General features: G+C 44.1%; 2 protein-coding genes across 3 annotated transcripts in view; one reads left to right on the forward strand and one right to left on the reverse strand.

Annotated features, from left to right (window-relative positions):
- LOC143873899 (protein TONNEAU 1a-like) overlaps positions 1–11,520 on the reverse strand; it is a 34,605-nt gene extending 23,085 nt beyond the window's left edge. Inside the window, exon 1 of one of the 2 annotated variants that reach the window (XM_077376847.1) lies at positions 11,320–11,520. In XM_077376847.1, coding sequence (XP_077232962.1) covers positions 11,320–11,406 — 87 coding nt within the window. In that variant the 5' untranslated portion in view covers positions 11,407–11,520. The remainder of the gene's footprint in view (positions 1–11,319) is intronic. The other variant, XM_077376846.1, reaches the window with a different exon arrangement.
- A 2,155-nt stretch (positions 11,521–13,675) lies between these two features.
- Positions 13,676–14,560, forward strand: EMB3136 (Ribosomal protein L10 family protein). Its single transcript, XM_077389243.1, has one exon. It carries the CDS (start codon positions 13,746–13,748, stop codon positions 14,430–14,432), a length of 687 nt encoding a protein of 228 aa, XP_077245358.1. The 5' UTR covers positions 13,676–13,745; the 3' UTR covers positions 14,433–14,560.
- Positions 14,561–24,526: the final 9,966 nt, after the last annotated feature.

A 24,526-nucleotide genomic window follows, 5' to 3' on the forward strand; every position in this document is an offset into this window, starting at 1 on the left:
AGCAGGAGCGCCATAAGAGAAAGGCGACTGTACTGGGGAGTCCGGCCCCGTCACAGGGCACTCCTCCCCCATCCCAGAGGCCCAAGACTACGGTGAAGCTAATAGGCCCCTTTGCTCAGGGCGGTGGCTCTTCTAAGTCCGGTGGTGCTTCTACCGGAGCCGGTTCTGGGGCTCGTCCTCCTGCGGGGATTAGTGAGCACGTCTTTCGACCCAATTGGGCCGTTCTGAAGGATGACACTGCCCTAGGCGAGAGCCGAGTAGCAGCAGAGCTCATGAGCAAGTGTTTGCTGCGGAAGGACAAGCAACAGATCCTTTACGAGCCGCCAGCTACAGGAGAGGAGGCTGTGCTATCCTCAGCTTACCAGGTAAGGAAGTGGTGATCCATTTGCTAACTTTCTGCCCATTTCTTCCTTTCACCATACTGATGCCTGTTTCTTTCTTCAGATCTTGCTCTACTATAATGACCTCAAGGAGAAGAGTAAGAAGTTCTCCCAAGCCATTACTGCATCTGAAGAGGTGAACGGAAAGTTGGCCGCTGAGGTGCAGGAACTTCAAACGAGCATCGGGCGAATAGAGGAGGAGAGGAGGTTGTTGAAAGAGGATCTGGCCGCAGAGAAGAGGAAACTGGCCAAGGCTGCTGAAGCCATGGAGGCTCAAAGAGGAAGAGCTACTGAGAGGCAGGAGAAGGCAGTGAAAGAGGCCACAGAGGCAAAGGAGGCTGAACTTTTCAGCCTGTCGAGCGAGGCTTATAGTCTTGGATACTACGACTGCCTCCAGGAGCTCCAGGCCTGCAATCCAAACTTATTGATGCAGAACATGACTCTCCCTGCCAGGCCGAAGATTACTGATGAGGAGCCAGATACTCCTGCTGATGCTCCTGCTGACATCACCTCTCTTCCAGATGCTTAGAATTTTTTATTTTTTATTTTTTTTTTGTTTTGACCTCTTTTTGTAATGGTCCTTGAGACCCTACAGCTCTTACCAGCATTTTTAAAGTGAATTTTGTAATGGCCCTCGAGGCCCCACATATTCTGATCAATGAAATCACATTTGTCTGTCTCTGATACTTCTCAACTGAGTGATTTGCTTGACTTTGTCTTTTTAATTTTGATGTCTTTTTAATTTTGATAACCTGGGAATGAGGCTGTTGGTAGTCGAATTGTGACCAAGTACCCAAGTTTTGTGAACAGGGTTTCCAGTAAGTACCCAAGTTTTGTGAACTGGGTTTCCAGTGAGTACCCAAGTTTTGTGAACTGGGTTTCCAGTGAGTACCCAAGTTTTGTGAACAGGGTTTCCAGTAAGTACCCAAGTTTTGTGAACTGGGTTTCCAGTGAGTACCCAAGTTTTGTGAACTGGGTTTCCAGTGAGTACCCAAGTTTAAGAACTGGGTTTCCAGTGAGTACCCAAGTTTTGTGAACTGGGTTTCCAGTGAGTACCCAAGTTTAAGAACTGGGTTTCCAGTGCGTACCCAAGTTTTGTGAACTGGGTTTCCAGTGCGTACCCGAGTTTAAGAACTGGGTTTCCAGTGCGTACCCAAGTTTTGTGAACTGGGTTTCCAGTGCGTACCCGAGTTTAAGAACTGGGTTTCCAGTGCGTACCCAGTTTAAGAACTGGGTTTTCAGATATAAAAGTGACACTGAATTTGCAAGAAGATTATTTATTCATAACAACAAATATACAAATTTACAAGATCACCTTTTCACGCCGGATAATTCGACTACTGATAATATTTCCTGAGGTTTTTGGAGTTCCATGCGTGGGGTAATAGGTGCTCCTCCAGTGTCTCTAGCTTGTAGCTTCCTGGCCGGATAACTTCCTTCACTCGATAGGGTCCCTCCCAAGTTGGGGAAAGTTTCCCTACTTTCGTCGGCTGGGAGACGGCTGCCTTTCTCAGGACCAGATCCCCTGTCCTGAATTCTCTGGGGCGAATTTTGGAGTCGTGATAATTCGACACCTTCTGCTTATAAGCGGCGACCCGGATTCGAGATTCCTCCCGGATTTCTTCTAGTAAGTCGAGATTGGCGCGGAGTCCGTCGCTGTTCAGTTGCTCATGGAAACTGATGACTCTGGGAGATGGGGTGCCTATATCAACAGGTATCACGGCTTCGGTTCCAAAAGAGAGGTTGAATGGTGATTCACCAGTCGTCGTGCGAGGAGTGGTGCGGTAAGCCCACAGAACATGGTAGAGCTCATCTGCCCATCGGCCAGCTTTTTCATCCAGCCTCTTCTTTATCCCTTGAAGCAAGATCCTATTAGTTACTTCCGTTTGCCCATTGGTCTGGGGGTGAGCAACCGAAGTGAATCTCTGTTCAATCTTTAGGTCAGAGCAGAACTTCTGAAAGTTCCGGCAGTCGAACTGTTTGCCGTTATCTGTGATTAAGGCACGGGGAATCCCAAATCTGCAGACCACTGCCTTCCAGAAGAAATTCTGTATATTCTGCTCAGTGATCTGGGCTAGAGGTTCTGCCTCCACCCACTTGGTGAAGTAGTCGATCGCCACTGCCACGAATATGCGCTTTCCAGAAGCCGGCGGAAAAGGGCCCAAGATGTCCATCCCCCATACTGCAAAAGGAAGTGGACTGATAATTGGGGTCATCGCCACAGCAGGCTGGTGGATGGTGGGGGAAAATTTCTGGCACCTCTCGCACTTTTTAACCAGATTCAGCGCGTCTTGTCGTATGGTGGGCCAATACAATCCTCTGAGGAGTACCTTTATTGCCAGGGCTTTGCCCCCCAGATGTTCTCCACAGATTCCTTCATGAGTCTCTTGCAATGCGTACGCGGCGTCGCTTGGTCCCAGACACTTTAGGTACGGGAGAGTGTAGGACCTTTTATACAAAATGTCACTGCTGAGGGAGAATCGGGCAGCTCTCTGTATCACCTTACGGGCTTCCTTCTTATCTTCGGGAAGCTTTTCGTCCCGTAAGTAGTGAATGATCTCGTCCATCCAGCACGGCTCGTTCTCCACCTGCATTATTTCTGCGGCTTCTCTTTCGATGCTAGATCTTTGTAGGAATTCCATACGTATTCTTCCAAGAGTGGTGTACCCAGAGGCAGCCAGCTTCGACAGTACATCTGCTTTGGTATTTTCTGTTCGTGGTATTCTGATGACCTCGAAACTGGCAAACCGGCCGGAGAGTTGATGAACCTTGGCAAGATACTTAACCATACGCTCATCTCGAGCTTCATAGACCCCTTGGATTTGGTTTGCTACCAGCTGCGAGTCGCAGTATGCTTTTAATGTCCGTGCGCCGGTCTGAATTGCTAGGTTCATTCCGGCAAGGAGGGCTTCATATTCTGCCTCATTGTTGGACGCACGGAATCCGAATCTCAGGGCGTAGTCCGCAGTGAACTCATCGGGCCCGGTAAGGACGAGGCCGGCTCCACAGCCACTTTTATTTGAAGATCCATCGACGTATACCTCCCAGACTGGTGCATTGGTCATAGTGTCCGGTTTGGTTGGCTGTCGCATGATCTCCTGAGGTTCTCCTGCTATACATTCTTCAGGGGCTGCCTTTTCTGTAACTGGGAGCTGTGCCGCTTCGGGGTCGACGACCTGTTGGGGGATGGTACACTCGGCTACGAAATCTGCTAGCACTTGGGCTTTGATAGCTGGTCTGGGCGCGTACTGAATATCGAACTCACTTAGCTCTACGGCCCATTTTACAAGTCGCCCGGAGATATCTGGTCGATGGAGGACCTGTCGAAGTGGCTGGTCAGTCAAGACCTTTACAGTGTGAGCTTGGAAGTATGGCCTTAGTTTTCTGGCAGCCATTACCAGCGCGTAAGCCAATTTCTCGACCCGCTGGTACCTTATTTCTGCGTCGTGAAGAACCTTGCTGACATAGTAGATTGGTTTTTGCTGGCGGTGCTCTTCGCGGACGAGGACAGCTGCCAGTGCCGTGGAGCTAACGGAGAGATACAGAAATAACTCCTCACCTGGCTCCGGCTTTGTCAATAATGGCGGGGAGGACAGATACCTTTTCAGCTCGTCGAAGGCAATCTGGCATTCTTCCGTCCAGGGCGCAGTCTTGAGCCCCTTAACCGCGCTGAAAAAGGGCAGGCATCTCTCCGCCGATTTGGAGATGAAGCGGCCCAATGCCGCTATCATTCCCGTGAGCCGCTGAACTTCTCTGATGGTTCTTGGGGCGGTAAGCTCTATCACAGCTCTGATCTTCTCGGGATTTGCTTCTATCCCTCGCTGACTCACCATGAATCCCAAGAACTTCCCCGAGCTGACACCAAAAGTGCACTTGGTGGGGTTGAGTTTCATGTTGTGCTTCTTGAGGACCTGAAATGTTTCTCTGAGATCAGACACGTGGTCCTGTGCGCTTCGACTTTTGACCAGCATATCATCCACATACACTTCCATATTTCGGCCGATCTGGTTCTGAAAAAGTCTGTTCACCAGCCTTTGGTAAGTAGCTCCGGCGTTTTTGAGGCCGAAGGGCATGACTCGGTAGCAATAAGTCCCTTGATCTGTGACGAATGAGGTCTTTGGTATATCCGATTCGTACATCCTGATCTGGTTATATCCGAAGAAGGCGTCCATGAAGCTCAACAGTTCATGACCCGCTGTGGCGTCGATGAGCTGATCGATCTTCGGGAGCGGATAACTGTCCTTGGGACAAGCCTTATTCAGATCAGTAAAATCGACGCAGGTTCTCCACTTTCCATTAGTCTTCTTGACTAGGACTACGTTTGCTAGCCAGTCCGGATATCGAATCTCGCGAATGAAGTCAGCCTTCAGAAGCCTCTCCACTTCTTCTTTTATTGCCTGTCGCCTTTCAAAAGCAAAGTGTCTCCTTTTCTGCTTCACCGGTCTGCAGGTTGAATCGACACCAAGCCTATGAGTGCTGATCTCTGGATCGATGCCGGGCATATCGGCAGGAACCCATGCAAAGACATCTGCATTGCCCTGGAGAAACTCGGTGAGTTGATGTTGAATGCTACTACTAAGGGAGGAACCGATCAGAGCGACTTTCTCACCGTCCTCCGGGCACAGTGGGATGGAGAGTAGGTCCTCAGCGGGTTGAGTACCCCTGAGTTCGTCCCTTACATCAAGCAGTTCGATTGGCAGTGATTCCACTGCGTTTTTTCCTTTCAGTGCCATTGCATAGCACTCCCTTGATTGAGGCTGATCTCCGCGAACTTCCCCCACGCCATTAGGGGTTATGAATTTCATTTTTTGGTGGTAGGCTGAGGCGACTGCTCGGATCAGATTCTGGCCAGGCCGTCCCAAGATAGCATTATAGACCGAGGTGGCCTTCACTACCAGGAAGTTAACCATGGCGAACGCTTGACATGGTGAATCTCCGACAAGAACAGGGAGCTCGATCTGTCCTACCACTTTTACGACCTCTCCGGAGAAGCCGAACAAATCTGAGTTCGCCGGCCTTAGACGGTCGTCGCCTATCATCATTTTCTCGAAGGCATGGTAGTATAGAATATCCGCTGAGCTCCCGTTGTCCACAAGAATTTTCTTTACCTCCCAGTTAGCAACGAGCATGGTTAACACCAATGCATCGTCGTGGGGCAAAATAAGGCTGTCCAGATCTGCGTCCGAGAAGGAGATCTCATTCTCCGTTCTTGACTTTTTGCTGGTTGTGTGAACGGCGTTAACTTGCCGTGCATACGCTTTTCGAGCAGCAGAGGAGGTGCCCCCAGCGGCTGGTCCGCCCATGATTGTATTGATAACCCCCCTTGGTTGAGATCGGGGTGCCTCAGGCTGCGCGTCGGTGACCTGAGAAGTCTTATCCTGAGGAGGGGGCTGCTGTGATCTTCGAGGGCTACGGCCCTGGGGACTCTTTCCTTTGCGCTCTTGGGTGCGGCCGTCATTCTGGATGTATTTTTTCAAATAACCCCGGCTGATCAGCTGCTCAATTTCTCCCTTGAGCTGCCAGCAATCCTCTGTGTCATGGCCGTGGTCCTTGTGAAACCGACAGTACTTTGAAGGATCTCTTCTGTTTCCCTTGGAGATCATTCTGGGCGGCCACTTCACAAACTCCTCCTCACTGATTGCCGCCAGTATGTGCTTTCTAGAGGTATTGAGAGGTGTGAAGTTCTCTTCTCTTCTCTGAGGGGGTGGAGACTTCTCTTTCCTAGGAGGTTTATCCTCCCTACGCTGTTTAGGCAGATTCTTCTCTTCAGAGGTTATCCTCCGGTTTGAATTAAGAGCTGCCAGTGTTTCTTCCACTGTTATGTACTCTTCTGCCCCGGCCATGAGATCCGCCAGTGAGTGCGGATTTTGCCGAGCCACCGCTCGACGAAAATCATCAGATCTTGCACCGGTGAGGAGTGCGTTCATAGCCGCTGAGGGATCTAAATTGGGCACCTGTAGTGCCTCCCTGTTGAAGCGGCGGACGAACACCTTCAGGGGTTCATTATCATCCTGTCGTAAGGCCATCAGGGATGCAGTCGTTTTCTTCGGCCTACGGCTACTCATGAAATGGCGGACCAGATCCTCTCCAAAATCATCGAAATTGTTGATGGAGTTTGGTTTGATCCTGGAGTACCAGTCTCTTGCCGCGCCAGTGAGCGTCGTTGGGAAGGCTCTGCAGATGAAGCCGTCGGAGGCGCCGTGGAGGAGCATCATTGTTCTAAATGTCTCCAAATGATCCACGGGATCGGTAGTGCCGTCGTACTGAGGGACGGCAGGCATTTTAAATCCTCTGGGTGCTGGAGCACTCAGGACATCACTAGTGAACGGCGTTCTGCTTGAGAACGCTCTGGAGGCGGGCCGGCTCTGATCCTTCGCCAATTCCTCTATTCGGTGGTTCATCTCCTCCATTCTCTGTAGCAGCGGATCCGTTCTGCGGTCTGGGGACCTGATTCTTCCCACAAATGGGCTTGCCGCAGAACCGGACTGACTTTCCGGACTCCTACGACGAGGCCGAGATTTTGCCGGTGGCAAACAATCTTCGTGAGGCCGGCGCCTCTGCGTGGAGCGAGACCGCGATCTTTCGCGGTGATGAGGTTCTGTCTGGGCGTGCCTCACTATGGGGCGATGAACTTGTCTAGCGGAGTGATGAGTTCTGCCCTCCCCATGACGTGATGACTCTCCCCTGTGGACTCCTTGGGCAGATCGCGGGGCCTCTGGAGGAGGTGGAGGGGGTGCTTGAAGTAGTTGTTGGTACTGACCAACAAGGGCCGTCATCTGCTGGAAGAGGGCTTGGACTTGCTCCGAGGTGGGCACGGGATTGTGATGCTCCGAGCGAGGAAGGCTTTGGTCGGCAGATGCTGCCACTACCATCGAGGCGATTCGACCGCTCCGGGTCCTACGAGGTAGCGCGGCTTGGTCGGTCTGCGCAGAAGCTAACCGCGCACTCTTGCGCCCTGCCATTTTTGTAAGTGAGATATGTAAGAACAGCTTTTAGTTCTTAGTCCCACGGATGGCGCCAATCTGTTAGACCAAAAATCGGTAACAGGTACAGCAGTGGCGTAAGAACTGAGAGCGAGTGACGAGGGAGGTTGAGTATGAGTCCTGTGGTGAGTGCTTAGTCCTGCACAAGGCAAACGAGGTCAGAAGACCAGACCGGATTTTACTCCGGACAGGTCCTTCGACACTCAAGTCAGTATGAGCAAGAGTGAAGGGAAATGTCAGAGTTTTTAGGGAGAAGAGGGTTTTTAGCATTACCCCTTAGTCTGAGCTTTAGTCCCCTATTTATAGGGAAGATCTGTTGAGGTGTCCTGGACAGGTGTCCAGGATAGGTGGTGGTCTGTGAGAGGCTGGATCTCACCTACTCTGGGACAGGTGGCAGCCCGTGAGAGGCTGGATCTCACCTACTCTGGGACAGGTGGCAGCCTGTGAGAGGCTGGATCTCACCTACTCTGGGACAGGTGGCAGCCTGTGAGAGGCTGGATCTCACCTACTCTGGGACAGGTGGCAGCCTGTGAGAGGCTGGATCTCACCTACTCTGGGACAGGTGGCAGCCTGTGAGAGGCTGGATCTCACCTACTCTGGGACAGGTGGCAGCCTGTGAGAGGCTGGATCTCACCTACTCTGGGACAGGTGGCAGCCTGTAAGAGGCTGGTGTTTTCACACCCCATCAATATCCTTAGACCACATCCGTCAGAAGGCAGATGATTGAATAAGATAGTGGATGGTTTAGCTAGAGATGGGTTTTTAAGCCATCATTTGTGTGCCACACACTCCTCTCCATTAGTGTTTTATTTTAACTTTTTCCCCTTTTCATGTTTAAGGCACTCTCTAATCTCCACCCTTATGTAGTTATGTTTTTATTCCCTGATCTGTCTTTGGTGTCTTCTCAAAAGGTGACATGGGTGGCGGATTGTTTTGAGCGGGTTAACTCGATAGTGGTTTGGAAGCCGAAGTTCAAAAGAGACTTTTTTTATAGAGGGTTGAATTCAGTTTTAGAGTTGATGTCTTTGATTGAAGGGTGTTATATTAAGAGGAGGGGGGTTGATTCCCGTGTGTGGTTTTGGTGTTCATCTGGATTTTTCTCTGTTAAATCTTTGTATCAACATTTGGTGTGTAGCGAAGTTGAGCCTCTATCTGCTTCGATCTGGAAGTTTTCTTGCCCGCCGAGGGTTTCCTTTTTTGCATGGGCAGTATGTTGTGGTCGTATCCAGACAATTGAATTTTTGAAGAAGAGAGGAATGATTTTGGTGAACCATTGCCCATTATGTTTAGCGGATGGCGAATCCATTGATCATCTATTCATTCACTGTAAGTTTGCTAGAGATGTATGGGGCTTTATCCTATCTCGCTTTGGGGTATCATGGGCTCTCCCTAACACCATATCAGATTTTATTAAAAGTTGGGATTGGTGCCCCTGGAAAAGAAAGGGTAAGGCGCTGTGGAAGATGTGTATGATGGCTTTATGGTGGTTCATTTGGAAGGAAAGAAATTCCCGAGTATTTGAAGGAGTGGCAAAATCGTCTTACTGGATATTTACCAAGATCATTGCAGCAGTCATTTCTTGGGCTAGAAGCCTTCCTCTGTTTCATTTCGTCTCAGCGTATGATCTATGGGAAGGTTGGCAGATTATTTGCATGGAGGGGGTTAGCAAAGTCAAAATTACTCAATCCTGGCTCCCTCCTCCTGATGGGATGTTAAAGCTGAATTTCGATGGATCATCTCTTGGCAATCCTGGTGATGCAGGGATTGGGGGTTTATGCAGAAATTCCAAGGGGGATGTTCTCTGGGCCTTCTCGGGCCCCATTGGTGTGGCGGACTCTAATGAAGCGGAAGTGAGAGCAGTTCACTGTGGGATCAAGTTTTTGGATAATTCTGTGTTAGATAAGGTGATAGTGGAAGGGGACTCCTCTAATGTTGTTCTCTGGCTTTTGGGTGCAGTTTCTCCTCCGTGGCGATTTTTATCTTTCTTCGAGGAAATTGATGATATAGTTCTTGACTCGTCTATATTGTTTACGCATGTGAGGAGATCTGCTAATTCAGATGCTGACTCCCTAGCAAGGGGTTGTGTTTTTCGGTCTAGTCTGGAGCGTTTTGATTATCTCCCACCATGATTTTGTATTTTCGTTTCTTTCTCCTTCTGTAATTTGTTTTGAACCTTCTCGGTTCGCCTTTTAATATATTCTCATTTTACCGTCTCAAAAAAAAATTTGTTTTTACTGTCTTTTCTTTTCCAAATAAAGATATTCTTGATAGCTGAGAAATTGCAATCCGTAATTTTGTAGTAAATTATTGATAGATATTAAAACTTTGACAGAAAGGGATAGGAATCCATGCCCAGAATCCTTCTCCAAACTCCCCCAGAGGCTTTCTAATCGGATAGAGAAGAATTTAAATTTATAATATACTCTTCAGGTAGTGAAAGGTTGGGCAATGGCACCATGGAAAAATAAAGGTAAAATACTATGGAATATCTCTTTTTTGGCCACGATATGGAAAGAACGAAATGCAAGAATTTTAAAGGGATTTGCTAAAGGAGCCCAACTCCTTTTCAATAAGGCTATTGCTTTAACAATATCATGGGTAAAAACTCTAGAAAGCTTCACATTTGTATTGCTTACGACGTATGGCATGGGTGGAAGGAGATATGTGGCGCTTCTAGTGTCGAACCTGAATTAAGCTTGGACACCACCGGCCCATGGAATATTAAAACGAAATTTCGATGGTTCTAGCCTTGGAAATCCAGGACCCTCTGGAGTTGGAGGTTTATTGCGGGATGAAGTAGTTTTCTGGGCACTCAGTGAGCCGATTGGCGTAGCAAATGCAAATGAGGCGGAAGTCCGCGCTATTCACCAAGGAATTAGAATGCTCCTCAATGTAGATTTGAACAAGATTGTAATTGAAGGGGATTCTCTCAGCGTTATCAAGTGGTTAAGAGGATCACATGTGGCTCTCTAGAGATTTGCTGCCTTATTTGATGAGATGCATGATAGATTGGGCTCGGCTTCTGTCTCTTTCCACCATGTAAGGTGGTCTGCCAATGGGAAGGCAGACAGATTGGAAAGACAAGGAGTTTTAAGGGAGAGCTTAGAGCTTTTTTATTCTCATTGTACTATGTTTCTCTGTTTATGTAAGTTTTTCTCTTTGTATTTTTGGGACCTTCTTGATCTTGTTATCAGTAATGAAATCCTCTCAACATAAAAAAAAAATACTCTTCAGGTATCCTTTAATAATTGTTTCATGAAAAGCGAATTCGAGCAGTTATTTTCAGAATTTGTATCAACATATGACTTTCTACTCACTTTCATTATGTAAAAAAATTTATTGATGTCAAGAAATGCGTCTTCCAAGTTCCCAATCCCAAAAAAGTTGTCTCACTGAATTAAGTGAAAGAAAAAAATTAACAAACTCATCACAGTTGCACACTCTTGGTGCCTTCCTTTCCATATTTTTTTTCATTCTTGAAAAGGGTGAGTTGGGACTCAGCCTGTGGCTTCAACATCCCCATAAAGGCACGAGACTCGACCAAACGCACCGTAATCACTTCCCAACAGAAACCATTACCCATTTTACTTCCCTTGCTTTTTCCATAGAAATTCACCAGTTTTCTTTCGATTAATGAAAACCCACAAAAATCTCAGCTCCCCAGAAACCCATTCCAAAAAAAAAAAAAATCAAAATCAAAATCAAAATCCCCATAGACCACCCAACCCTTATTCTCCTTATTTTCAAAAAATCAAAATCCATTCACAGAGAAATAAACAAACAAACAAATAAACAATTAAACAGAACCTTATTTTCAACAAATCAGCCCTTATTCTCCTTAAAGATCTTTGAAAGAAGTAAAGACCAAATGGGTTTCTTGATAAAACAGAAATGGGGTTCAAACAAAACAAAAATCCAAAGGAAAGAGAGTAAGAAAAGGGAAAAATTTGGCATACCCTGATTTTGGCGAGGACACCCTTCTTCTCAAGGGTTCGAGTGACGAGAGTCTTGAGGTCCATCATCTCCCTCGTGTACTCATCCATATCTTAACTGATCTTCTCTTCCCTCCCTTGCTTCTACATCCTCTTACACAAACCCTTGCTCCAAGTGAACGAGGGTTTGTTCCTATGTTTTTTTTTTCTTTCTTTTGCCCTTTTGTTTTTTTTTTCTTTTGACATTTTGATCAAGGCGAAATCCTTGGATTTCCAAATCAGCGACTGACAGTAAAAAAAACAGATTTCCAAATAAGCTGTGGAAATAAGAAATTGGAAATCCACAGATTTGGCAGTTTCCTTCGTCCACTTGGCTCCTCAACCTCTCCCCGGCAGAAGGAATCCCCCCTTCCCTCTTTGTCTCCCTCAACATGAGCTGGCAGATCTATTCATTTTGTACTGAAAATTCAATTCCAAATCCAAATACAAAATCTAAGGTATCCAAACGGGCCCTAGGATGCCGAGAAGATTTTGATTTGGAATTCTCACATTTGCTGCCCTTTTTGTGTTAACATTTGGATCTATATCAGATTCTTGAATTTTCAATTCAGCCACTGACAGTGAAAAAAATCAGATTTCCAAATAAGCTGTGGAAATAAGTAATTGGAAATCCACATATGTGGCTGTTTCCTTCACCCTCTTGGCTGCTCAACCTCTCCCCTGCAGTAGGAAGTACCCCACTTCCCTCTTTGTTTCGCTCAACATGAGCTAGCAGATCTATTCTTTTTGTACTCAAAACTCAATTCCAAATCCAAATACAAAATATGAGGTATCCAAACGGGCCCTAAATTTCGATCAAAATAATGTAAGGTCTCAGGCATTATCAATTTCGAAAATCCGAAATTTTGGTCCTATATTTTGGATTTCAGTCAAAATTTAAAACCATGCTGGTTACCAATACACAAAGTGAAGAGAGTGAAAGAGAAAAGAAAGCATTATTCTCAAGAAATTGAAGGAAGAGATCGAGCCTATAGCACAATGGTAAAAGGCTTTGTTCTTTAACCTAAGGTTTGACATTTTTTGTGGAGACATTCCTACTTTCCTAGTATTCTCTTGGGATGTCAATGCTATATTGGCAACCAAATAAGAGGTTCTGCTGACATGGCACTCAAATGCCAAGCAAAACCTCGAAGCCATCCAGGCTTTGTGCAACCAAACACACTAATCTTAATTATGGACAGTGTAAATAGGACCTAAGACAGTTTGATGAACGAACGGATTTGAAATAGGTAATGATCCGAACTCAAAATGTAAGATCCGAATAGTGTCCTATAAAAGGTTCCAACCAGTAAAGAATCTGAATGGATACTAACCAAAGCATAGGTGGATCCAATCCAAAGTGAATCCATTGACACCCCTCAAAATGGGAGTGAAAATATCATTCCAGGGCACATTTGGCTCCCATGAATTGTTTTCATGATAAGGATGAATGATCTGATTCGAAATAGATCTTGATTCGAACTCAAACGGAAAGATCTGAAAGAGTAATCCAAGAAGGGCCCGACCAGTGAGGAATCCAAATGGATAGTAACCAAGACAATAAAGAGGTGGTTGGGTTGAGGCCAACCCGACCCGAGGAACCCTTTTTTCCAACCCGAACATGCCCTGACCCAAGTTCAACCTGATCCAACCTTAGCTTTTAAGCTTAAAAAATAAAAAAAATTCATAAAAATGTTGGGTTTCACTCGGGTCGGGTTCCCAAACCCTCAACCTGACCTCGACCCAAACTTAACCTGGGTTGGGATAACTCGCCGAACTCAACCCGACCCGACTTTTTTTCGGGTTGAACCCGACCCGAGTTGCACCCCTAGGATCTGACCCAAATGGATCCATTCACACTGTAGAGTTACAAAAATACCCTTGAAACCTCATTGTAAACCCAGTTGGATGAATGACCTTATTCGAAATGGATCTTGTTCCAAACTCAAAAGGAAAGATCCGAAAGAATAATCCAAAAAGGGTCCAACCAGTAAGGAATCCAAATGGATAGTAACCAAGACAATAATAAAGGGGTGCAACTTGAGGCCAACCCAATCGGAGGAACCTTTTTTCCAACCCGAACCTGCGCTGACTTGCGTTCAACCCGAGCTTTTAAGCTTAAAAAATAAAAAATTTCATAAAAAATGTTTGAAACCCGGGTCGGGTTCACCAAACCCTCTTACCCTCAACCCAAACCCAACCCGAACTCAAACCGGGTTGGGATAACTCAACCCGATCCTGACCCCTTACCGAACTCAGCCCAACCCGACCCGAATTGCACCCCTAGGTGGATCCGACCCAAATGGGATCCATCCACCCCATAGAGTGACGGAAAATACCCTTGGAACCTCATCGTAAGAGATAAGCCTGACCCAGCAGAGCTCAACTCCAACACTCCCCAAACCCCCCAAATGGAGACCTCTCTCTGCACATTCTCCTCCTCCAAACCCTTTCCTCCCCAAACCCTAACCCTAACCCTAACCCGCTTTTCCCACCCTTCATTCCTCCCCAAACCCAGCTTCTCCAAACCCCTCAAAACCCCTACAATCCGTGCCGCAATAAGCCGAACCAAAAAAGAAGAAACCATAGAAACCGTAAAAACCCAGCTCGAGAACTGCTACCTAATCGCCGGAATAAAATACAAAGGCCTCACCGTCAAACAATTCCAAGAACTCCGGCGATCGTTGCCGGAATCTGTCAACCTCGTCGTGGCCAAGAACACGCTTGTTGGAAAGGCGATTGAAGGCACGCAATGGGAAGCTTTAAAACCCTGTATGAAAGGTATGAATGCTTGGCTTTTTGTTCATACAGAAGAAATCCCAGGGGCTTTAAAACCCTATAGGAGTTTTCAGAAGGAGAAAAAGCTTGAGGATAATGATTTTACGGGGGCGGTTTTTGAGGGGAAATTTTATGGGCCGGAGGAGTTTAAAACCCTAGAGAGTATGCCTACTAGGGCAGAGATTTACGCGAAGTTATTGGGTTCGTTACAGAGTCCTGCTGTTTCGTTGATTGGGACTATTCAGGCGCCTGCTAGGGATCTTGTGATGGTTTTGAAGGCGTATGTGAAGAAATTGGAAGAGGAGAGTGGTGAAAATTAGAAGTGATTCTTGTACTGTAAGTTCTTTTGTTTTTTGTTTTGTACTTCTTTTAATTTTGTTTATCTGATGATAATTTTGTGAATTTTTTCTTTTGAAAATGAATGTTGAGGTCTGAAGTGTATTTGATACATGGGTTTTTGTTTTTCTGCATTTTTACTTAATTGAATTTAATAGGAAGGTAGATTTTTTATTGTAGGTGAGCTAGTTCTCTTTTAGTAGCTAAACAAGTATGAGATAGAACTAGTTATTTGTTCCAGTCTTTTAGCAAGGAGTAGTTCTAGTAGCGGAACTAGTACTTCTAGTAGTTGAGCTAGTATGAGTTACTTATGCTAGTTTTTTTTTGAAAGGAGTTACTTATGCTAGTAGTGGAACAAGTCTGAGTTGAGTTATTTTATTTTCCCCTTGTTTATCTGATGGTAATTTTTTGCATTTTTCTTCTTCTTTTTCAATGTAATGTTGAGTTTTCAACTGTATTTGATACACGGGCTTTTGTTTATCTGAATTTGGAGCATGGGGTATTTTAGATTTGTGGTGAATTGTGTTTTTTTTTTTTTTCAGTTTGCCTTTTTCAGTGTGTTTTGTTTTAGAACTGAATTGGAGGATCATAGACTTGGAGGGTAAGAGTAGTGGAATAAGTAGTCAACAGGGAGGAGACAAGCATTGGATTTGCCTGTAATCACCTTAGAGAACAGTGGTAAGTCGTGTTTGGTTGCAATGAATAGACTCGGAGAGTAGGGGAATAAGTCGGGGGTGTCATTACCAATGTAGAGAGAACAGAGAGGGGCCGGGGGAGAGGAGGAGCACCTTTGCCGAGAAATTCTAAGCAAAATTCCAGTTTTTTTGTGGATTTTGGGTTGGGGACAAGAATGCCACATTAGCAAACTTGCAATAATTACCCAGGAGACATCCCAAGGAGTCCCAAGGGAATTCGATGTTCTATTGGCAACCAAATGGGGAATTTTGCTGATGTGGCACCAAAATGCCAATCAAAATCCCTTACCCTCCCTGGCTCTTGTGCAACCAAACACACTCAGTATTGATTTTCTCCATAGTTGGTTTATGGTAGGTTACTTTTAGTTTCTATGTATCAGAAAAAGCAACCACCGGAACAAACTATTGTAGTTTGTGAAGTATATTATGCCTATATCATCAGGGTTGTTCTTCATGGGGATAGCAAACTGGGGTTTATTTAATTCTTGTACAGACTTTCTATCCTTGGCTCATGTCGAGAACAGACCCATTGGGTAGGGTCTACTATACAAGCAGGTTAGTCAATAATAGGGGTTTATTCAATATAAAATTATCCAAGCTGGGTAGCAAACCTAAGAACAGCTTATCCAAGGATTTCTATGCCTAACAAGAACAGCCTCAATTGTTATGACCTTTGTCCAGGTTGTTGGTCTTTTTAATGTTGAAAAACTCCAACTTTGACAAGAACTCGGGCCAAGGTAAAAAGGAGTCTTCTCAGACGAGTCAACAACTGATGCAGTCAACTTTTTGTTAACTCGGGTGAGTCAAAGGAGTACTTGATTGATATGGCAGACCAAACTTGGACTTCGATGAAATCTCGGCCAAGGTAAAAGGGTCTTGACTCTAGGGGTGCAATTTGGGCGGGCTCAACCCAAATCCGACGGGTTCAACCAGGGAAAATGTCGGGTTGGGTTGAGTTCGGGTTGAGGGCTTGGGCAACCTGACCCGAGTGAACCCGACTTTTTTAATAATTTTTAAAATTTTTTAAGCTAAAAATCTCGGGTTGTGTCGGGTTCGGGTTGGCAAAAAGGGTTCCTCGGGTCGGGTTTGGGTTGACCAAATGGTTGCTCAGGTAGGGGTCGGGTTGGCCTCAACCCAACCCGACCTGAGTTGCACCCCTACTTGACTCAGGCGAATTGATGATTGACTAGGGGAGTTTTCAAACAGTGGTTCTTTCAAGTGTTGGAGAGTTGCTTTTCCTTTGCTGATTTTATGTAACCTCCATACTTAATGGTGGTTGTTTGTGTCGTAAATAGGAAATAAATTTTCAGGCAATAACATTGTATTTCTTTTGATATTAACATATAAAATAAGGCTATGTTGGTATCAGATATTGTAGCGTCTTAATATTGATTACAGGAAACAGAGTGATATTGTGTTCCCTTATTTTAACCATTCCTTCCCCTCTCTTTTTTTTTCCTACTTTCATGTCTCTTTAAATCGTTTTTTTTCTTTCAAATCAATAGAATACCCTTTCTGGTTCTCGTAAGTTTTTTCTCATGAGATGAAAGAAGTAAAATGGGGTAAGGGGGAAAAGAATGAAGATAAGTATGAAAAGAAGAGGAGGAGTTGGAGGAGGAGGAGGAGGAGTTAATGTGTGTGTGTGTGTGTGTGTGTGTGTGAGAGAGAGAGAGAGAGAGAGAGAGAGAGAGAGAGAGAGAGAGAGAGAGAGAGAGAGAGAGAGAGAGAGAGAGAGAGAGAGAGAGAGTGATTTCTCCTAAAGATTTTGAGGGTCTTATTCACATTTCACATTGTAGATGGTGTTGATGGGGGTGGATCAAGCAACAACAACAATCAATAGAACCAATTCCCTCCTCCACAAGTGCTCTTAAATCTGCTGCAAAATCACAAATTGCATTGTGCCTTCAAACTCTAGCTTTTATACTCAAAGATGGTGGAGAAATATGAAGATTTGCAATACAAACCAAATTCAATCTAGCTTTAGTGTCTTTGATGTTGTTGACTCAAGCTTCCGGAGGTATTTCTAGAATTAATAAGGTCCATTTTCATGGGCATCTAGATTGTATCCTGCACAAAATCTCTTTGTCCGAACTGAAACTTGAAGCTTTGAATGTCTTGGTGCAACGTGAGAAATGATTGGTACATAAGAAGGTGATTGCATCAAGACACTAAGAAAGTGGATGGGCTTTATGGGGCCCAAGAAATGAGTGTGACGAACCTATGCGGCTATGCAGGCAAAGAGTTAGCTTCTTCTCTTAAAACAATGCTTTAGCCCATGCTTCCATTCTTTTGATTAGGTGAGTGAAGTTTTGATCCATGACCTCAATTGGCATCAACATCACCGTAGAAAATACTCCAATTCACTTTGGTTTAATCTTTGAGTGTTGTTTCAAACAAAAGGCAGCTTGTTAGCATTCAGAGATTGATCATTGTAAGAAATGCATAATGATGAAGCTCCTAGCTGATTTATGGTTTAGAGTAATCCTATGTCTAGATGTCAATATTGACTCCTCGAATTGTCTTTATATTTCATATTTTTTTTAAATTAAAAGGTAATGCCCTCAAATTTCTTGTGTTAGCATGATTAAGTTGTTGGAAATATCGAAGCAAGCGTAAGCTCTTAGATCAATTGACACTTAAAACATGTTTTGATCTTCAATAATTTGTATATCAGATCCTTTTGTTTTTGTTTTCCCTAGTAAAAAAAAGGGGTGCATATATCACTTCCCTTCTTCTTCTTTTTCTCTGTCTCTTGTCTTGACCATCTCAGTGGCTTGCCCCCTCCACTTTTTTTTTATTAATAAATTTGCCATCATTAAAAAAAATTAGGGTAGAAGTCTGTAAATACCAATGTAAGCCCACTTTTGGGACACTTTTATGATGAACTAGAAGGGTAACCTTTTAGGATTTTATTGCACCTTTGTTATTTTCTCTGTCTCTAGGAGGGAAAAACTTTTATGATAAAAGACTAAAAACTTTTCAGCGCCACCTGGGAGGAAATGAAAAGTTTAATGGGAGAGGATTTCTTATTATTTAACTAAAAACAAACATTGTATTAGCAGCTCCATAAGCTCATCCAGGGATAGAAGACAGTGGCTCAATACAAGGAACAATTCTATAAGCTAGTGATGAATCAGTTGGAAGACACTCTAGAGCTGCTCATTGCAAGGTACATGAGCGGGTTGAGACCATCTATTCACGATGGATTACGCATCTATACCTTTGCAACAATGTTGAAGAAATCAAGAGAGTGGAAGCTAGATAGTTTCTATTTTCGGGCAGCAGTGCAGTGGACCATTTCCTTACATTTGGAACAATGTTGAAGAGATCAAGAGGAGAGTGGAAGTTAGATAGTTTCTATTTTCGGGCAGCAGTAGACCAGGCTTTTTCGCTGAATTAGGATATGTGCCTACAGGGTACTGATAAGGATCTAAGACCCTTGTTTCAGATTAGAGCTTGAAATGAGTAATGGTGAAGAAGAAGAAGAAGAAGAAGAAGCAGAAAAATTTGGGAACAGGGGGAGAGAGAGAGAAAGAGAATGGTGAGGGAATATTTTCTGGTTACCCTTTTCTGATAGAGTGGTCTCTTTATAAGAGAACGTCATCATCAGTTCGTTACATCTATCTGATTAGTTACACACTTCATTAAGGAAGTAATTAACTCTATCCTAACTCTCATTATTGACAATCTAATTCTCCACATAATCCTTCATTCAATGCGGCTTGCTTTTGGCTCGTGCTGCTCTGTTATACCCCTGCTCTGAATCAGTTGAATTACGTGGCTGCTCTGTAAGCGTATCATTGCCTACCCCTTGAAAATCAACCTTGTCCTCAAGGTGTAAATGGGGAAAATCAGTTTGGAGTGACTTAATATCTTCCCACGAAGTATCCTCGGGTAGTAACCCTGTCCACTGAACTAGGACCTGTTGAACAGCCTTATTATCTCGTAAGATAGTTCGTGTGCTGAGAATTCCCAAAGGTGAAATGCGGGGCTGATTGGCGACACTTTGGGATGGTAAGTCACAAACAACATTTGGAGTAGGACCATAATACTGCTTGAGCAGGGAAATGTGAAAAACAGGGTGAATGCGACTACCACCTGGAAGTTTCAATTTGTATGCAACATTACTCTCCTTGGACTCAATTTCGTATGGTCCGTAAAACCGTTTACTCAATTTCTGGGAAGATCTTGTAGCAACAGAAAGTTGTCTATATGGTTGAAGCTTTAAGAGTACCCAACTACCAACCTCCAATTATTTATCAGTGCGTTTCTGATCAGCCAAAGACTTCATTCGTGATTGAGCGCGAATAAGATTAGTTTTGAGCCGAGTTAGAATAGTATCTCTTTGTGTCAGTTCTTCATCGGTGGCTTCTACTCGAGAGGATCCTTGCATATATGAAGGAATTGTCGGAGGCTGTTGGCCATAAACTGCTTCATATGGTGTCATTTTAATGGCACTGTGAAATGAAGTGTTATATGAATATTCGGCCCATAGCAAGGACGCCTGCCAATGTTTAGGATTGTCTTGAGAGAATGCACGCAGATACTGCTCAAGGCAGCGATTTAACACCTCAGATTGACCATCCGTTTGTGGGTGATATGCGGATGACATGGAGAGTAGTAAACTCATTGAATTGGCCAATAATTCCGATCTCTCCTTTCAAAGTTTTAATTGGGAATGGAGAGTCTCTCCTCTGCACAAAGAAGTGTCTGAATGTTAAGCTTCGCTTACAGTCATATGATTTTACATTCGATCTTTTTATTTTACCAATCCAAGGCGCTGATATTGTGCTGGAAATCCAATGGTTGGCGGAGTTAGGGCTAATTGTTACAAATTATCGGATTGCTACAATGGAATTTCAATGGCAGGGCAACCCCGTAAAACTTGTGGGAGAGACAGAACTTAACCCACAATCCATGAAGGCTTCCCATTTCAAATGTTTCACCAAAAGCGAGTCCATAGCTTCCTGTTTCCAATTGATTTGTCTGACCGATAACCAAATTCAACCTTCTACCCAGAAATTTCACCTCACTGACTTACCACCGAACTTACCCCCTGAAATTGCTGCACTATTACATCAATTTTCTGAAGTTTTCCAATTACCTACTGCATTACCCCCTCATCGTCAAATTGACCATCAAATTCATCTTATACCGGGTTCTTCTCCTGTCAATGTTAAACCCTATCGTTACCCACACTTCCAAAAAAATGAGATTGAGCGTTTGGTGCAGGAAATGCTGACAAATGGTATCATCGTTCCCAGTGACAGTCCTTTTTCTTCCCCTGTTTTATTAGTCAAGAAGAAAGATAGTACATGGCGATTTTGTGTCGATTATCGGGCCTTAAACTCCATTACTATAAGAGATCGTTTTCCAATCCCAACCATTGATGAATTGATGGACGAATTACACGGTGCTATGATTTTCTCAAAGCTGGATTTACGTTCCGGATATCATCAAATCCGCATGAGCGAAAATGATTGCGCCAAAACAGCTTTCAGAACTCACGAAGGACATTACGAATTTTTAGTCATGCCCTTCGGTCTCACCAATGCCCCATCTACATTTCAAAGAACCATGAACTCCATATTTCGACCTTATTTACGCCAATTTGTCATTGTCTTCTTCGATGACATTCTTGTATATAGCAAATCATTGGAGGCTCATGTACACCACCTGCATGCTGTTATGGACTGTCTGGCCACAAATAAGTTTTTTGCTAAATTGACTAATTGTCAGTTCTGTCAAGCCCAAATAGACTATTTGGGCCATTTGGTATCAGGCAATGGAGTCCAACCCGATCCAAATAAAGTTTAAGTTATGCTCGAGTGGCCACCACCCGTAACTCTGAAACAATTGCGTGGGTTCTTGGGGCTCACAGGGTATTATCGCAGGTTTGTGAAGCATTATGCTACAGTGGCTTCTCCCTTAACTAATCTACTTAAAAAGGATGCTTTTTCCCGGAACCCAGAGGCCCAATCTGCTTTTGATTCTCTGAAATCGTTGTTGACCCAGGTCCCTGTATTGGCCTTACCAGATTTTTCCAAGGAATTTGTTTTAGAAACAGACGCTTCAAGTATCGCCATCGGAGCCGTGTTGATGCAGGACAAACATCCTATTGCTTACTTCAGCAAAAAGATGTCACATACCATGTCCCTTGCCTCTGCCTATGTCAAAGAATCATTTGCCATCACTGAAGCAGTTAAAAAATGGCGTCAATATCTGTTGGGCCGAAAATTCACCATTTATACCGACCATCGCAGTTTAAAAAATCTGATGGCTCAGGTAATTCAGACTCCTGCACAACAACAATACCTTTGTAAGTTATTGGGTTACAATTATGCAATTGTGTACAAATCGGGAAAGGACAATATCGCGGCAGATGCTCTCTCCAGAATCGAGGAAAGTTTACCAGATTCAAAACCACATTCAAGTTTATCGCAATTAATGGCATTGTCCAGCCCAATTTTTGACATCACCAGCCAACTTCAGTTGGAAAACAATATTGATTCTGAACTGCGAGCAAAATGAGCTGAAATTGAACAAGGAAAAGCTTCTTTCGGCATTTTCACTTCGAAACGCTCTCATCTTTTATAATCATAGATTGTTCATCGGCTCAAACTCACCACTACAGTTCCAGCTTCTGAAGGAATTTCATAATTCACCTCAGGGTGGTCACACTGGTGTTTTAAGAACCATCCTTCGAATCTCGGCAAGTTTTTTTTGGCCCACCATGAGAAATGATGTCAAACAATTCGTCAGGCGATGCCTTATTTGTCAACAGACTAAGTACTCCACCTCTCCGCCGATGGGATTGCTACAACCACTGCCAGTTCCACAACAAATTTGGGAAGACATTGCGATGGACTTCATCAATGGCTTACCCCCTTCAAATGGATTCACTGTCATCTTGGTGGTCATTGACGGGCTTTCAAAATATGCCCATTTTGGAGCACTTCCTTCCTCTTATACTGCTGTTAAAGTAGCAAGGCTCTTCACTGACATCGCTGTCAAGCTCCATGGCATACCAAAAACAATTGTATCAGGCAGGGACCCAATCTTCACTAGCAAGTTTTTGTCAGAGATATGGAAATTAAGCGGCATCACTCTTACCATGTCATCCGCATTACTAGCAGAGTGATCGTCTCTCGTAGGGCGAAGCGAGGCAGAAGACGGTGGTCGGACTTGTAATTGCTTGATCATGTTGACGAGTTCGTCATGCTGTTGAGTCTGAGTTAATCGTAACTCATTGAGCTGTTGTTGATGGAGCTTGAGCTGCTCATCGATCATTGCTTGTGCTCGAGTATTCTCCGCCATGATCGTGGAGTGAATCAATGAAAGCACCAATGATAAGGATCTAAGACCCTTGTTTCAGATTAGAGCTTGAAATGAGTAATGGTGAAGAAGAAGAAGAAGAAGCGGAAAATTTGGGAACAGGGGAAGAGAGAGAGAGAGAGAGAGAATGATGAGGGAATATTTTCTGGTTACCCTTTTCTGATAGAGTGGTCTCTTTATAAGAGAACGTCATCATCAGTTCGTTACATCTATCTGATTAGTTACACACTTCATTAAGGAAGTAATTAACTCTATCCTAACTCTCATTATTGACAATCTAATTCTCCACATAATCCTTCATCCAATGCGGCTTGCTTTTGGCTCGTGCTGCTCTGTTATACCCCTGCTCTGAATCAGTTGAATTATGTGGCTGCTCTGTAAGCGTATCAGGTACAATGTAATGCTTAGATGGATCTGCAATGTAAAATGATCTTTGGGTTTGATGGTAAATCTAGTCTGGTCATTTTCTACCCAGTTCATGGAGTTCTTGCTCTGTATGTTACAATCTTCAAAAATTCATTGCATGGTAGGGATCAACTCTTCTGTCTATGGATTCCTCAGTTTACCAACCTCAATAAGCTGTCATGGAAGAACTGGAATCCTGTATTTACTACATTAACAACACTGAAGATTCTACCCAAACTGCACATTTCTTTCTGAAAATGTGCTATGGAATAAATAAACAGAAAAGGGGGAGATTGTTTAGATACACTTAAAATTAGCCGTGACACCCATGCAATATCTCCTATACATAAAAAAAAGCTGAAGCAAATCAATTAAGACAAACTGATAGTGAAAAATGATAAAATTTACAGGTGCCAATGCACATTCATTCAGAAAAGAACTGTTAATATTAACAGATGATTCAGTTTTTTTGGCGCCATAGGGACCGCGGACTCCAGTGAGGCAGAGACCAAAGTGGTCTTAAGTGGCTGAGGATTATTGACATCGGGTCCTTTTTATAGGGGAGTGATATCACCCCCTCTGACGGATAAAATCCCCCCTTTGACGTAATTTGATAAGTTTCAAAGAAAAAAAAAAAACGTTAAGGGGGGTGAATTTATCCTCAAGCAGTAAACCATTCTCACAGAAACCGTTAAAGTGCCGCGGCGGGGGGAGGATCAGTGGCTGCCTATCACCCTTGGAGACTCACCCACTGGATTGATAAGACCCATCACCCTATTAATAGAGGAGAAATTATATGATGGGTGGCCGTAAAAACCCTTATTTGTCAAAAAGTATGGTACGGCCCGCTCTATAGGATGATCCAAACCGTCCATTTGTTGGGTCAACATGTGTTCACAGGATTATCCTAACCCTCTGATCTATTGGAGTTCCCATAATGTGCAGTCTCTCTAGGCCTCTATAGATCGGAGAGTTAGGATTATCCCATGGAAATGATTTTTTGGTCACAACATATTTACGTTGAATGGACGGTTTGGATCATCCTATGGAGTGGACCTTACCGTACTTTTTGGAAAATACGGGTTAGTAAGGCCACCCATCATATACTTTATCCTAAAAGAGATGCTAATTCTGAGGCAGACAAGCTAGCCGAGGCAGGTTTCCAGGGATAGGATATCCAGGGGCGGAGCCACATGTATCATAAAGGGAAGGGTGGGGGGGCAGCCCCTTGAGTTGGTCTTTTCTAATACAAAATCACTCCTTAATGCCTTAGGGCTTTGGATGGGATTGCCACTCTGTTTTTTTGCCAAAAAAAGAAGAAGCAAAAGTTAAATTTCAAACTTTTAGGAGCACAGGGGAAGGGTTTGTGCGGTAGAGTTAGGAGGATAAAGACAAATTTCCTTTAACTCTCTTGCAATTGATAAACTGCCTTTATTTTGTAACAATAACTACAAAATTGTCCTCCAAAGTCCACTTTTTAATTTTTATGACCAACTGTAGAAGGAAAAAGAATTCTGAGGTTTAAAGAGGAAAAATATGTATATGAAATCAAAACCATTGATTTTTTAAATATATCCTCCAATGGCCCACATGGTCTTGGGTACCACGCTAAATGGATACTCAACAAATTTTGAAATTTGATT

Source organism: Tasmannia lanceolata, unplaced genomic scaffold (assembly GCF_043159265.1).
Source record: "Tasmannia lanceolata isolate RefF3 unplaced genomic scaffold, GAP_Taslan_0.1 ptg000002l, whole genome shotgun sequence".
Classification (NCBI taxonomy): Eukaryota; Viridiplantae; Streptophyta; class Magnoliopsida; order Canellales; family Winteraceae; genus Tasmannia; species Tasmannia lanceolata.